This window comes from Stegodyphus dumicola, chromosome 10 (genome assembly GCF_044657685.1).
Source record: "Stegodyphus dumicola isolate Sdum_Otavi_A_Nest chromosome 10, ASM4465768v1".
In the NCBI taxonomy this organism is placed as follows: Eukaryota; Metazoa; Arthropoda; class Arachnida; order Araneae; family Eresidae; genus Stegodyphus; species Stegodyphus dumicola.
In genome coordinates this window covers 102,195,542-102,208,681 of record NC_140777.1, presented here as the reverse complement: position 1 = coordinate 102,208,681, position 13,140 = coordinate 102,195,542, and the positions used below count along the sequence as shown (strand labels likewise).

Genomic DNA, 13,140 nt, shown 5'->3' with positions numbered 1-13,140 from the left:
CATTGAGGGCATAAAATTGAACAATCTGGTAAAAATTCTATGTAATTTTATGCCAGTATTGAAAGAAATAATCAATCCGATAAGAAATTGCTGCTACTTGTTTTGAAAATCAAGCATAAAAGGTTACCAGCGAGGATATTCCGTTTGGCATCGGTTGTACCATTTGTGGCGACTTAATCACCTGCGTCGACGAAATGGAAGAGTACCCTTTTCGCTGATAAGAAAAATTTTTAATTCAACATTGCAGATTAATTTATGAATTAACAAATCAACTACCTACCATTACTGAATTGAATGGTACTTAAACGTTTTCGTAATTCATAATATAATTTCCAGTTTAGATGCACTTTCACTTCCACTGAGGCTTCAATAAACTTCTAAAATATTCACAGAAGCGGTCCATATAATTTTTATTTTTAATACAGAAACAAATACATGTGCAACATTCTAATAAATTCAGTACTTGATTTTTTTAGACGGAAATAAACAAGTTACGCAGAAAAACAATAAAAGAAAGCTGCTAATGTCTTTATAAAAACCATTTCGAATAACATGAAACTTAATAAAAAATATATATATCAAAAAGAGAAATAATTTTCTTTATCCAAGCGAAAGTTCTGAAAAATACAGACGATATCATTTACAAAAATACAAAATCACAAACAGAATAAAATAAGCAATACTTAATTAACTGACACATACAATACATATAACATTGTGAATTCACTTAATTTATGATGATTTGTAAATAAGAGTAGAAATTATTTTAAAATATAGATGAATAAAGAGATTGAAAAATATTTACTCAGCTGATAATGTTCCATACACAAAAAGCTGCGTTAATACAGCGTATTTTTTTCTCAAAATGCCTTTTAATACCTTTATCGAGAATTCAGAACCATACCCAGTAATACAAACTTTTTTAGTCTGGTGTATTTCCCTCATATTTATCTCATCCATACCTGAATGTTTCATTAGAGCATCTTCTGCTTTTCGTAATGTCTGTTCATCAATAGGAATTCTACGGAAAATTCTACTTTCGATGTACATAGGTTTCATATTTATTTTCTCTATTGTTGTTATCCTCTCAAAAGACAAATAAGAAAATTCACCCGACAAAGCAAACCTATGGTATGCTACAACAGCTGCCTTAGCGAGCTTACTGTATTTATACACTGTGAAAGGGAGTATATCAGGTATTTCATATTTATTATAAAATCGTAAGTCAGTGCAAAATCGAAGAAATTCTAAAACGAGAGCAGCTGGTGTGAAAATTTTTTTACTCACAACGGGGACAGATTTATCTTTCTGGTAAACATACTGCGCAAGTTCAGAAACATGAAGAAAAAGTCTGATTAAATTATCTGGATACAGAAATCCTGTATGACTCTCACCAGACTTTGCAATAATTTGCTCATCTTCAGCCCAGAGAACCAATACTTTGCTTGCAAGCTTCACTATTGCAGGATCACACAGAAATTTATAATCTAACCAAATATTTGACTGTAGAACACTGGGTAAAACATTTTTAGCTTCACACAGTTTTATCTGGACGTCCATATTAGCAATAAGGGGTGAGACTATTACTGGACTAAAAGACGAATTTTTAATCTTTATGTTGGCTAAAAATTCAGAAACAATCCAGGGAAAACTAAGAAATTTAGCATCACTGTCACTGTACGTGACCATATACCAGGCAGAAGCTTTTTGTAATATACGTTTTTGAGTCAGATTGACATTCACAGAAGTTTTAAATTCTTCAAGAAATTCTTCATGCATACTTTTTGATAGTCGTTTAATGCATCCAATAACAACTTTTTCTATTTCAGCTCGATCATTTCGTTCTTGAAATCGGCAGTGAAGATTCGTGAAAGCTCCAGAAAATGCTTCAGCTTCATGCTGAATACCGTAATTCCTTAAAAATGCTCGAAGCAAGGCATTGTATTTATTTCTACTTTTCAAAGCTTCTTCCTTGTATTTTTCCCATCCTGGATACCTTAAACAAGGATCCACCTAGAAACAAAAAATAATGAAAACCTGGGTAAAAAATGCTTGATGTTATTCGAAATGTACAGAATTAAATTTCAAATAATTATAAACATATCAGTAGCTTGCAACTGAACGAAAGATATAAATCTCACTTTCTTAGCTTTTAACAGGAATATAGCCTATAACCGAGACGTTGTTATTAGTTGCTAGAGTAACAAACTGGTGCTCGTATAACTAGAGATGAATAGCGTCAATACTCGCAAATATTCAGGTTTTTGTTTTCGGGGGGGGGCAAAGTTAAGCATGATTACAATGCAGAAAACAAAAGTATAACAAATACTGTTCTCGTTAAAAAATAATGAACTACATTAGATATAAATACAGCAATTAAAATTTCATACATTTCAAGTAAGTGTAAGTAAGACCTTTGTTACTTTAGGACTTAATTTCAATAGGTAAAAATTCTAATTTAGAAACAGAGCCCCTCTAAAATGCCAGTTCTTGTTTTGACATCTACTATCCTAATCATTCGGTCCTTCCCAGCATAGGGTATTTTAGATGGGGCTAAATTTTCCTCATTTGTCACAACCATGCCACCAAGTATTACAAAGAACCACTTTATTCGCTGTTGTAAATTATTCAAATAATTGGTATTCTAGAATTGCCAAAAGGTTTGTGTGATTGAATGTTAATAACTGATGGTTCGGGAGTAGATGTCACTGAATGCCCTATTAGGATATGACTAAAGATCAAGATGTCTAACTATCTATATCCGCTGAAAGAGGCGTTAGAAGGGTGTGAATTTAACATAGATTTAATTTGAATCATAATAGTCAAGAATTAGTCATACGTCATTTTCGAATCACCTATAATGCGTTTGAAATAGTATTTAAAAGATTTAATTCCGACTTTTCATAAACCCAGTACAGGTTTATCCATTGGGCGCTTGGGGCGGGCGTCCAGGAGCCCGGATAAGCTGGAACCAACCAGAACTTCTGGCTATAAAACATCGATAGTTGAAGATAAAAATTCTTTAGAAAAATAGTAAATTATTTGGCAAAAATAATCGGCGCCTCTCACCAGTACGTCTAAGTCCGTATTGTCAGTCGATATCTAAAGCCGGCGCGGCGCCGGGTGGTAATGGTGGGTTGACAACTACAATGCGCCTTACATAAAGAAGCAAGCAGATGAATTAGACTACAGACAGTACCTTACCAAAAATGCAACGCGACGCAAACGTTATAAATAAATAATGGAATGTGAACTGCCGGACAAACATAACGACAACGCGTCAGGCGAACTATCGTTTTCGACTCTAAAAAGAATAAAAACATACCTAAGGTCTAATTTGAGTCAAGAAAACCTTGATGCACTGCCACTATTATATAAAGAATATAATGCACTAAGGAAACTTAATATAGTGATACTCTCATACGTCAGTTTGCCAATATTATGTCACGAAAACAAATGCTATAATTTTTGTTATATCTTAGAATGTTATTTTTATTTTTATCTTTTTCATGACATGTTTTAGAATGTTGCTTTTATTTTTAATAAAAATACTGGTTTGCGTTTTAATTTTACATATATTTTTACAATAAAAATTAAACATTTAAATTTTATTTGTTAGCAGCCAGTGCCAAATGCTATAAATCTTCTTATGTAGATCTGTGCCAAGGGCCCGAAATGAGCTTAAGCCGGCACTGCATAAACCGCCAAACGTTGGCGTCCTACGGGAAATAAACTTCCACTCAACATTTTGAGTTAGAAAACGTTTTTGCTAATTTTTCATCCTGTATAAATAATTTGGAAAATTATTCCAAATCCTTATCTACTTGAAACAGGTTACTGCCATTTTCGGAAAAAAATCTTTCCGCTGTTTATTTTTTTATTCAGAATGCACAGCAAAGAACAGTTCATGAAGCGTCCACAGAAATAGTAATGTGGCATTATACAGGAAATCTGGATTTGTTCTTTCCTTCGTCAAATCTGCCATCTTTTGGGAGCATAATTTTGGGGTTGCTCCAAATCACTGAACACAACTGTGTATAATGTTCCTACATGCATTCCATTATTTAAGGGATGTCAGGAACCATTATACCAACAATGTTAAATTGGCCATTTTCAACGTACTTTTTTTCAAAATCTGCTGTAAATACACGCTTGAAATTTTGTGTGTAATTACAGTATACCTATTTGATTATATTGAAATGAGCTTTTGAAACATTTTGAATTTTAGAGTAATTTACAGAATATTTTGTACAGGCATAGTAAAATTTAGCACTTTTCTCACACACAAAAAAATTAATTTTTTTCTTAGTTTATCACAAAAAGCTCATTTCAGTAAATATTAGGAAAACTAATAAAAAGGCCATAAAAGTTTTAGATACCTGTGAGCAGTAGTTCCTGAGAAAAGGTACATCGAGTATAAAAAAATCGCGTTTGTAGAAAAACGCGTTTTTATCTTCATTTATCAAAGCATTCGATGACAAATTAAAACTAGATTTTTTACAGTTCTATTTGTTATAGAGATTAAAGAATGGTATTTTAGAAATATAAAAGTGTAGAGAATTTGAAAATGTAAAACTCCGAAATCCCCATTTTTTGAATATTTTTGTGTTTCAACACCCCTTAAAGGCCAATATTCTTGCTGAATGATATAAAGGAGTGTTTGAGAACCAGTATTATGGAACCCTTCATGAAAATACTTCATAATTCAATTAGTGATGGAGTGCCTTTACATATTTAATTTCAGTGCTATGCAACCTACCTCCAATTTTTAGTAACCTTGATCATAAACCTAAGTGAATCTCATGATGAATTCTTTGTCAGACTTTACAACACAGATTTTAAGACGCCTTTTGACCTTATCATTCCTTTTTTTTTTTTCAAATTCCCTATAAACCTGAAAATATAGACATGCGTAGCATGTAACATGTCTATATATATGTTAAACACTTACCGTATATACCCGCGTATAAATCGACCCCCCCCCACTTCGACATAAAAAATTCGTAGAAAATAAGAAACCCGCGTATAAGTCGACCCCCCACTTCCGAAATCGATCGAGACACTTTGAAAAAATTTTTTTAAGTACTACATTTATTCAAAACCATCTGAGAAGAAAAAATAAATGTACGATAAAAAATACCTTGGTAAATAAACAAAATCAAAATCCTTCAACGTCCGATTCATAGTCAGATTCGCCAAACATTTCATAGAACTCTTCTGTCGTCATTGGCTCGTCATCATACATATTGGGATAATTGGGGGAAAATAATCGTATATAGGAACCTTCTAGAATTTGTTCCGGAAAAGATTCGCGTACGTAAAATCTTATCTGCATTTTCCCTTTTTAAAAGTTAAAAGAAGTATTCAAAACTGTTCAATTATTGCATGGGCTATTTTTTTAAATTTTGACGTGTACGCCTGTTAACAAAAGTATTTCATGAATGAACAATAACTATTATAAAGACTTATACGTACGTAAAAACTATCTGCATTTCTCTTTTCTTGGCGTGTTGGCGAAACTTTTTTATTGCTCGATATTGATCGGTTGTTCGGGGACCGAAAATTCTTTGGTTTAATCGAAACTTACTCTAGTTAAAGTATCAAACTCTGTGATTAGTTCGTCACATAACTTAAGTCATGAAATTACTTCAAGTAAGTGACTTATTTGATAAGTCGTCCAATTTGAGTGCGGGAAGAAAACAACTGCATTATATAAAGAAATTTTTGAACTTCCGATTCTTTTAATTTTTTATGGCTCCACGTATAAGTCGACCCCCCCCACTTTGAAGTCTTTTTTTGTCCAAAATATCTCGACTTATACGCGGGTATATATGGTATATAATAAAGTTATTACGAATGTTAAGTAAAGAATCCAGGAAACTGGATTTATGCTGCAATGTTTTAGAACAATAATTAGAGTCCTGATTAAGATTAGTCTATAAAGTTACTTTTCATCTCAGGAAAGTAACCTTTTTCGACAACTCTAGTGCCCTCATTTACAACAAGTAATTCTTGCGATGTTAAGAAGGATGGCCCATACCACCACTTAGCATTCTTTTTAAGAGATTACCACTAATTCGTCTAGTTACTAGATCTGCTGGTTCGAATACCAGAATAATGATACCAGGAATTTAGATCACTCACACTTTTTATATCAGCCACACGATTCGCTAGAAATTATTTCCAGGGTTTGTCAGCATCTTTAATCTACAATCTTGGAATCGGTCCAATAAAACACCTTTGATGGTTTCTCTGAAGCTAGGATATTTTTTATCCTATAAGTTAAGCGTGTTGCCAACAAGGCCCCCAAAAGTTCTAATTTTGGCAATGTGATTTCCTTCAAAGGTGCAACTCGATTTTTGGATGCAACTAGGCTAACTTCAATGGTATTTTCCTTAAAGCTCTTTTACTGGCGTCACAGAAACTATAAATTTCGCTTTTTCATGCCTTTAGTCTCTTCCTTTGTTAATAACCATTCGTGGAATCCTCAAATTCGAGATTTGAGGAAGTTCCTTGCCATTGTGCTTGAATTTCAGAGGGTAGTTTGTCATCCCAGGGAATCTTTCTCTTCCACAGTACTTGGAAAAGACTCTTCATACGGATAATGAATGGCGTTATGATTCCTAATGGAATGAATATATATCCAACAGCTCGCAAATGGGAACGCTTAGTATTAGTGGAGAAGGATAACGTCTCGTGCACACTGTTAACATCGAGATTAAAACAATATTCTTTCGGTTTCCAGGACAATACTAATGCATATATCTGAACAGGTAAGGCGCGAGTTAAACCCTTCTTCTTGATACTTAAGCACCAACTGTGGATCATCGTTCATCCACTTTCGAAGATTCAGGCTAGCCTTTTCCATAACCTGCCAAGAAACTATTTAAATTAAGATCAGGCCAAAGACAATCATTTAAAGACTATCGTCCAACTTCATGTGAGCTAGCATTACAAACGATTCTCAATTTTGTAGTAATGTTTCTTTTTTCGCTGATTACAGCTTGATGCGGTAAATATCTGTTTACCGGCTGGCTTTCGTTGTGTCTTTTGCCTTCTGGATAACTTCCTTACTTAAAAGTATTCCTCAATGATTTGTCTATACTGAGAAGAGGTATTGGGATTTCTTTGGAGTTTTGTCTGTAATTTAAGTAAGCGTTACTGAGCTAAAGAGAAATTGCAGCTTAATTCCTTCCAATTCCTTTTTCAGGGGAAGGGCTACTTCATAAAGTCCATCCGAAATACAGTTGTTTTATTGAAAATAATCACAACTTAATCATCCTCGAAATTCAGAATATCATCCTGTATGCTTAACGCTTCGAGTTTCCAAAAACGCGTTTTCTGAATGGAGAAAAAAAGTCCGTATTTTATCAGAAGCTCTCATTAAACCTTTAGCCCACCAGCGGCTGAGCGGTAAAGTCGCTGAACACTGGTAGTTCGGTCTGAGGTTCAAATCCCGCGAACGGGCTGGCTGCATGGGCGTTTTCGTGGTTTTCCCCATGTGTAACGTGTATACGAGACAGTTTCCCTTAAAAAGTCCTCCACGAAGGCATCCCTTCCCTTAGGCAGATAGCCCTCGTGTGCTTTGCCATAATTAAAATACACACTTTAAACCTTTATTTTCTACAACCCCAAACTGTTCATTTGTTAATAAATTGAGGTTACTTCCATTATCTAAAATACATTTCATTTTTAGGCGTCTGCAAAATTTATCCTTCATGTGAATAGGAACAGTAATAAAAACAGATTTGGCTTGCTTGATTGCTCAACGACTGTAACTGAAAGGGAGATGAATCTTATTCTCTTTGCTAGGAACAGTAATAAAAACAGATTTGGCTTGCTTGATTGCTCAACTACTGTAACTGAACGGGAGATGAATCTTATTCTCTTTGCTAAAAACAGTCTGCATATATTTCTCTACTGACGCCAGCGAATTTTCAACACTTCAAGTATATTATTCAGTTTTATTCGATTTATTTGCGACATAGAAGAAAATTAAGCTTTTTTGAGAACAAAGCACAGCTATATTTAAAAAAAAAACACAATTGTTTTGTGTGTGACCTTCTTTCAAGCAGCTCACATGGAGCTCATGTCTTTAAAAAAGTCAATCTTTTTGCAACTTCAATTTGCTGAAGATCAGAATATATGCTCAAGGCGGTGCAACGCTAGTTGCTTACTTAACGCACATAGTTCCTCTTTATACTTTCATTTTTATCAATTGTTAAGGATTTAGTTTTGTTTAACAAATGAGAATTTCTATTCGGAATTTTAACACAGTTAGTTGCCCGGTTAATGGTTTGCAGAATTGTATGTCTGTTTTCTAGAAATTGTATTAAATCATCAAATTGAGAGACTTCAATATTTTTAAGAGAATATTCAAATTGTTTCCTAGTTTCTGTGTCCAGTTTAAATTATTATTATTTAACAGGATACCTGTAAATTTATTTCGTTCATTTTACAACCCTTTCAAACTTTAATGTATACGATCAGTTAGATTGCAAATCTTTTGCAGATTAAATGCTGACTCTTTTCATTGTTAAAAATGGAAAAAAGATATGTATCAACTAATAGTCTTTTATTGTCAAATCTTTCAGCTGAGGTGAAAACCAGTGAATCGAAAGTGTCATCTGATGTTTCAATCAATTTAGCATCGCCTCGAAGATACGCACATAAATAACGCAATTTCTGCGTTTCATTTAACTGCTTAATTTTCAGGAAGTAAATTTGAAAATTACATTTTGAAGGTACACAATTCGTCGAATTTTCCGCTTAAGGTAGGAACTGATGTTCCGGTAACTTGATTTGAATATTAGAATGATTAAAATTCTCATTCAGCGAACCTTTGTATTCGTTTTAAGTAAAACTTGGAAAGGTAGCTAATAAAAGCTTACGGTTTACTTGGATTTCTTCTAAATCCGTTTCAAATGCAGTAAAGTCTTAAGCATCCGGTAGATCATAATACTTGTCGCGAAACTCTTCCACTCTGTTTTAAGGACTAAGAAATTTTATTTTCAATTCAATGCTGCTTAGATCAGCTTTAGACTCTCTTAAGAAGTTCTCAGTTTTAATGATATTGTCTTTAATGGCAGCTTTGTTGCGATTTAATTCCTCAATAGTGATTGCTGGCGGCTAGACGGACCACCATGTTAAGGGTTTAGACAAATTAACGATGACGGATGAGTTTATAAAATTTTATAGCTTATTATCATATTAACACAAGGAATTTCACTAACATTCACAATCCTAGAAATATAGGGAGAATTTCCCCGCTTCAAATGGAACTCTGCGTCTGATGTTCACAGGTTCTTTCATACAACTGACAGTTTCGTCTTCCCTATGAAGATCAGTTAATGCAATTCTAATTCATCTCGGTTTCCCCAGAAATCTGATACTCATTATCAAGTCCTTCCTTGAAAATAGAACTTGCACCGTTGGAGTTGGAAATGCAACTTCATGAGTCAAAAATATTTACGCAGGTATTCCTCAAGGGTCAATTTTAGGCCCGCTTTTTTACATCATCTGTACCAACGATTTCCCTTGCTTTTCCGAGGATACAAATGTTCTCGCAGCCAGCTACGCTGATGATGCAGCGATAGCCACCAAGTCTCTAAACCCAGAGTATGCCTTGTCAAGAATTCAGGCCAAAACCCCTGCTATTGAGGGGTGGTGCAGTCGCTGGAAAACGTGCATTCAGCCAGAAAAGTCCAAGATTCTACTCATTCGAAATCGCAGACAGAGGAAACGGGTCAGAACTGAGGTTAAACGTTTTGGCAAAATCATCCCTACAGTTGATAAAGCTAATTACCTGGGAGTTACCCTTAACAAGAACTACAATTAGAAGGATCACATGCTTAGAGTAAGCGGAAAAGCACACGGGATCATTTTCAGGCTTTTCCCTCTCCTAAAGAATGAAAACCTCACCCTCAGACTGAAAAAGAGGATTTATGAAACTGTAATCCGACCCATTCTCACGTATGCTTCGCCAGCCTGGGCAAACTACAAAGCAAACGAAATTAGCAAACTCCAAGTGCTTCAAAATAAGGTGCTAAGAATCATCACAAAAGCTCCTTACTATGTTCGGAATAGGACTCTCCACTCCGACTTGAAAATAGATACTATTCAAGACTACCTCAGCAGAATAAACAACAACTTTTTTAATAATATTATCAATGTGAATCCCGCTAATTTCACGGACATTCTTATCTACGAAATCCTGGTTGAAGACAAAAACCTCCGCCCATTTGCCGCCCACCTCTTGAGTTCAGAATTCTAAGTTCCAGTTTTCTGGTTTTCAAGCAGCATCGATCGGGGTCAGTTTCTGGGAGGGTGACCTCCTACGTGACTGGCTCCGACGAATGAACAGTTAGTATTCGGGCTATCCTACACAGGTCATCCGAAGTTTCTTTCTCCGGTCCCTGCTTGGCGGATTCCATCCAAGATGTAGCAGTACAGGAGCAAAGTGCTTCTTTTTCTCTTTTTCTCTATCCAGCACACTTCTACCTCCACGAGAGAAAATTTCTTTCAGGTTTCTACTCTATCAGGCCCCACATGGGATCACATCAGGAACTGGCAAGAGCAGGACTTTAATTTCCTGCTGAAAGCCAGTATAACCGCAAAGTTCCAAAATTCCAAAGTTAATGCAATTCAATAGCACGATCATGTATTAGAAAAATTGTTAACCATAAAGATTATTTTTCACGGCACTTGAGAATTTCTTATAAACCGTCACTGCTTGCAACTCTTATCGTGAAACTGACAAAGAAACTCTCGTTTGACCTCCGTTAGATTAACATCTGACTGGATGTCTATGCTACAAAATCAGAAACGCATACAGTGGGCTGGACTAAGGGTTAAACTGTAGATGCAGTAAAACCTTAACGAACGTGGATTAGCAGAGTACGATTTTACATGTAAGCATTATTTTAATTGTTTCCTTTAATTTATCCAACGATTGGTTTTAATTTATATACAACACGCTGCAGAGCATCGGCCGCGTTGCCATTTACACTGCGTCTAGGATTTTCGTTGTTGTTGCTTATACTCACTAATCTGACGTAGTCATCCCAAGCCCACGAAATTCCTCGTGGCAAGGAGCGCTAGAAAACGCCTGCCCTTGGCAACAGCCTTGAGCAGGTGACAGTGCGATTTAGCTCACTTCGCCACCCCCAATTTTGATGGAAAGCATGTTGGAGGGACGGGTCCGACGGTCTCGCAACCTTCTCCCCTTCCATCAAACCACACGAGAGCACTTTCGGCTGGCCACATATTTAGAATGCCGCCATGCCGTACCGACACTATACATTTACAAATAACCATGTCTTCTCTGGGATTCGAACCCAGGCCCTTCGGCACGGCAGTTAGCGAAGCTAAACCACTATACGGTTGGGCGACCTAGGATTTTTAATTGAGACTAATTATAGTTAATCCGTTTTCCTATTAAATGGCAACAGCTGTAGTATAAAGGATTTGAACATAACTTTTTCTTCGGAAAGAAGTCGAATACAGGTCTCAACATTAAACGAACATTTAACCTTGAAAGGGAATTTCAAATATCCGTGTAATGATCTATATGCTATATCTATGTAGCGATCTATATGCTCAATATGGGCATATAAAATCCAACAAAGTTTCTAAGGAAAATATTAGTTAATGAAAAATACGCAAATGAGGAAAAAACAAGAATCGCAACCATCCGCATCATTTTCAATGTAGATATGCATCGAAAACTAAGCAATTTATTTTTCAGTATCTTTAATATTTTAAGTTAAAATATCTTTTTTTTTTATAACATTCGCTTATTCATTCAAAACCAACTTTCACCCGAACATCTTCATACCAAACTGCATCTGCTACATGTGCGTTATACAGATATAGCGCACACGTAGCACACTTTTTAATTCCTGAAATAAACTTCTTCACGCTGTGTTCTACACCGAGGGTCCCTAGCAATGGCTAAGTGGTTAATACAGCTTTATAATGGTAGTTCGGCCTGCTTTGGGTTCGAACTTAGGCGAACAGGCTGGTATAATGGTTGATTTTTGTCGTTTTTACTGTGCGTAATGTGAATAACAGAAAGTCATCACTAGGCAAACAGTCCTCATGGCTTTTCCATATTCAAACAACCTAACCCAGAAATAGCCATCCACAGAATTTTCGGAGAACTGGAGACAAATCAGAGCGAGAACTGTAGACACATCAATAAATAAAATGTTTAAATAGGAGATGGCTCACAAGTAGGTTTTAGGTTACAGCAATTGCATAAATTAAAAATGAGACTGAGCAATAAATATTAAGGCATTATTTAAATTAAATATTAATATCCCTCGTGTTACTCTTATTAACGTTCTTATCAAATAATAGCACGAAAATTATTATGCAGGTTAATTTCTCAGAGAGGGAAAATTATTATGAAATAATAGACCACACGCACTGATTCTGTCCAGCATCTTTCTTACATCAGATGCTTCCCTCCAAACATTTTTCATCAACTAGAAGAGAACAAAGCCGCGATTTTTGATGATGATGATGTAATGTACGAGGGCAATCCAAAAAAAAAAAAAGGTCTCCTATTTTTCGGGGACGTAGAGAAAGTTTTAATACGGTTGTTGGCAACACTGTTGTGAGTGGTGCTTTCTCCACTACCACATAAGCACACAGGCGCTTCGCTCGGATGCTCAGTCTTGGCTTGGCAGCCATTCGAAATAGAGCTCCCGATAAACGTTACCGCCAAGTGCGAAGTGGGCGCAGTTATTCGATTTTTGAATGCAAAAGGCGTAAACTGGTTGAAAGAGTGTATGGACAGTCGTGCAGGGATGTCAAAAAAGTTCGCAAGTGGTGTAGAGAGTTTACAGCCAGTCGTACTGAAATTCATAACGAAGAAAGGAGCGGGAGGCCGTCAATTGCCGATGATACAATCGCGAAAGTTAAGGAACTTGTGGGTAAAAATCGGAGGATCTCTCTGGATGCTGTCTGCATTTTGGTTCCTGAGGTTTTCAGAAGCACCATCCACAGGATTTTAACGGAAAAGTTGCAATATCGGAAGGTGTGTGCAAGATGGGTGCCGCGTATGTTGACAGAAGACCACAAACAACAACGGGTTTATTCTTTCCGCGAATTTCTTCGCCGCTATGGAGACGTAAA

General features: G+C 35.8%; 1 protein-coding gene across 1 annotated transcript in view; it reads right to left on the bottom strand.

Moving 5' to 3' along the window:
- Positions 1-420: 420 nt before the first annotated feature.
- The window catches only part of LOC118193877 (uncharacterized), a 133,151-nt gene continuing 120,431 nt past the window's right edge, over positions 421-13,140 (bottom strand). Inside the window, exon 9 of the mRNA XM_085825326.1 lies at positions 421-2,013. Coding sequence (XP_085681452.1) covers positions 802-2,013 — 1,212 coding nt within the window. The 3' untranslated portion in view covers positions 421-801. The remainder of the gene's footprint in view (positions 2,014-13,140) is intronic.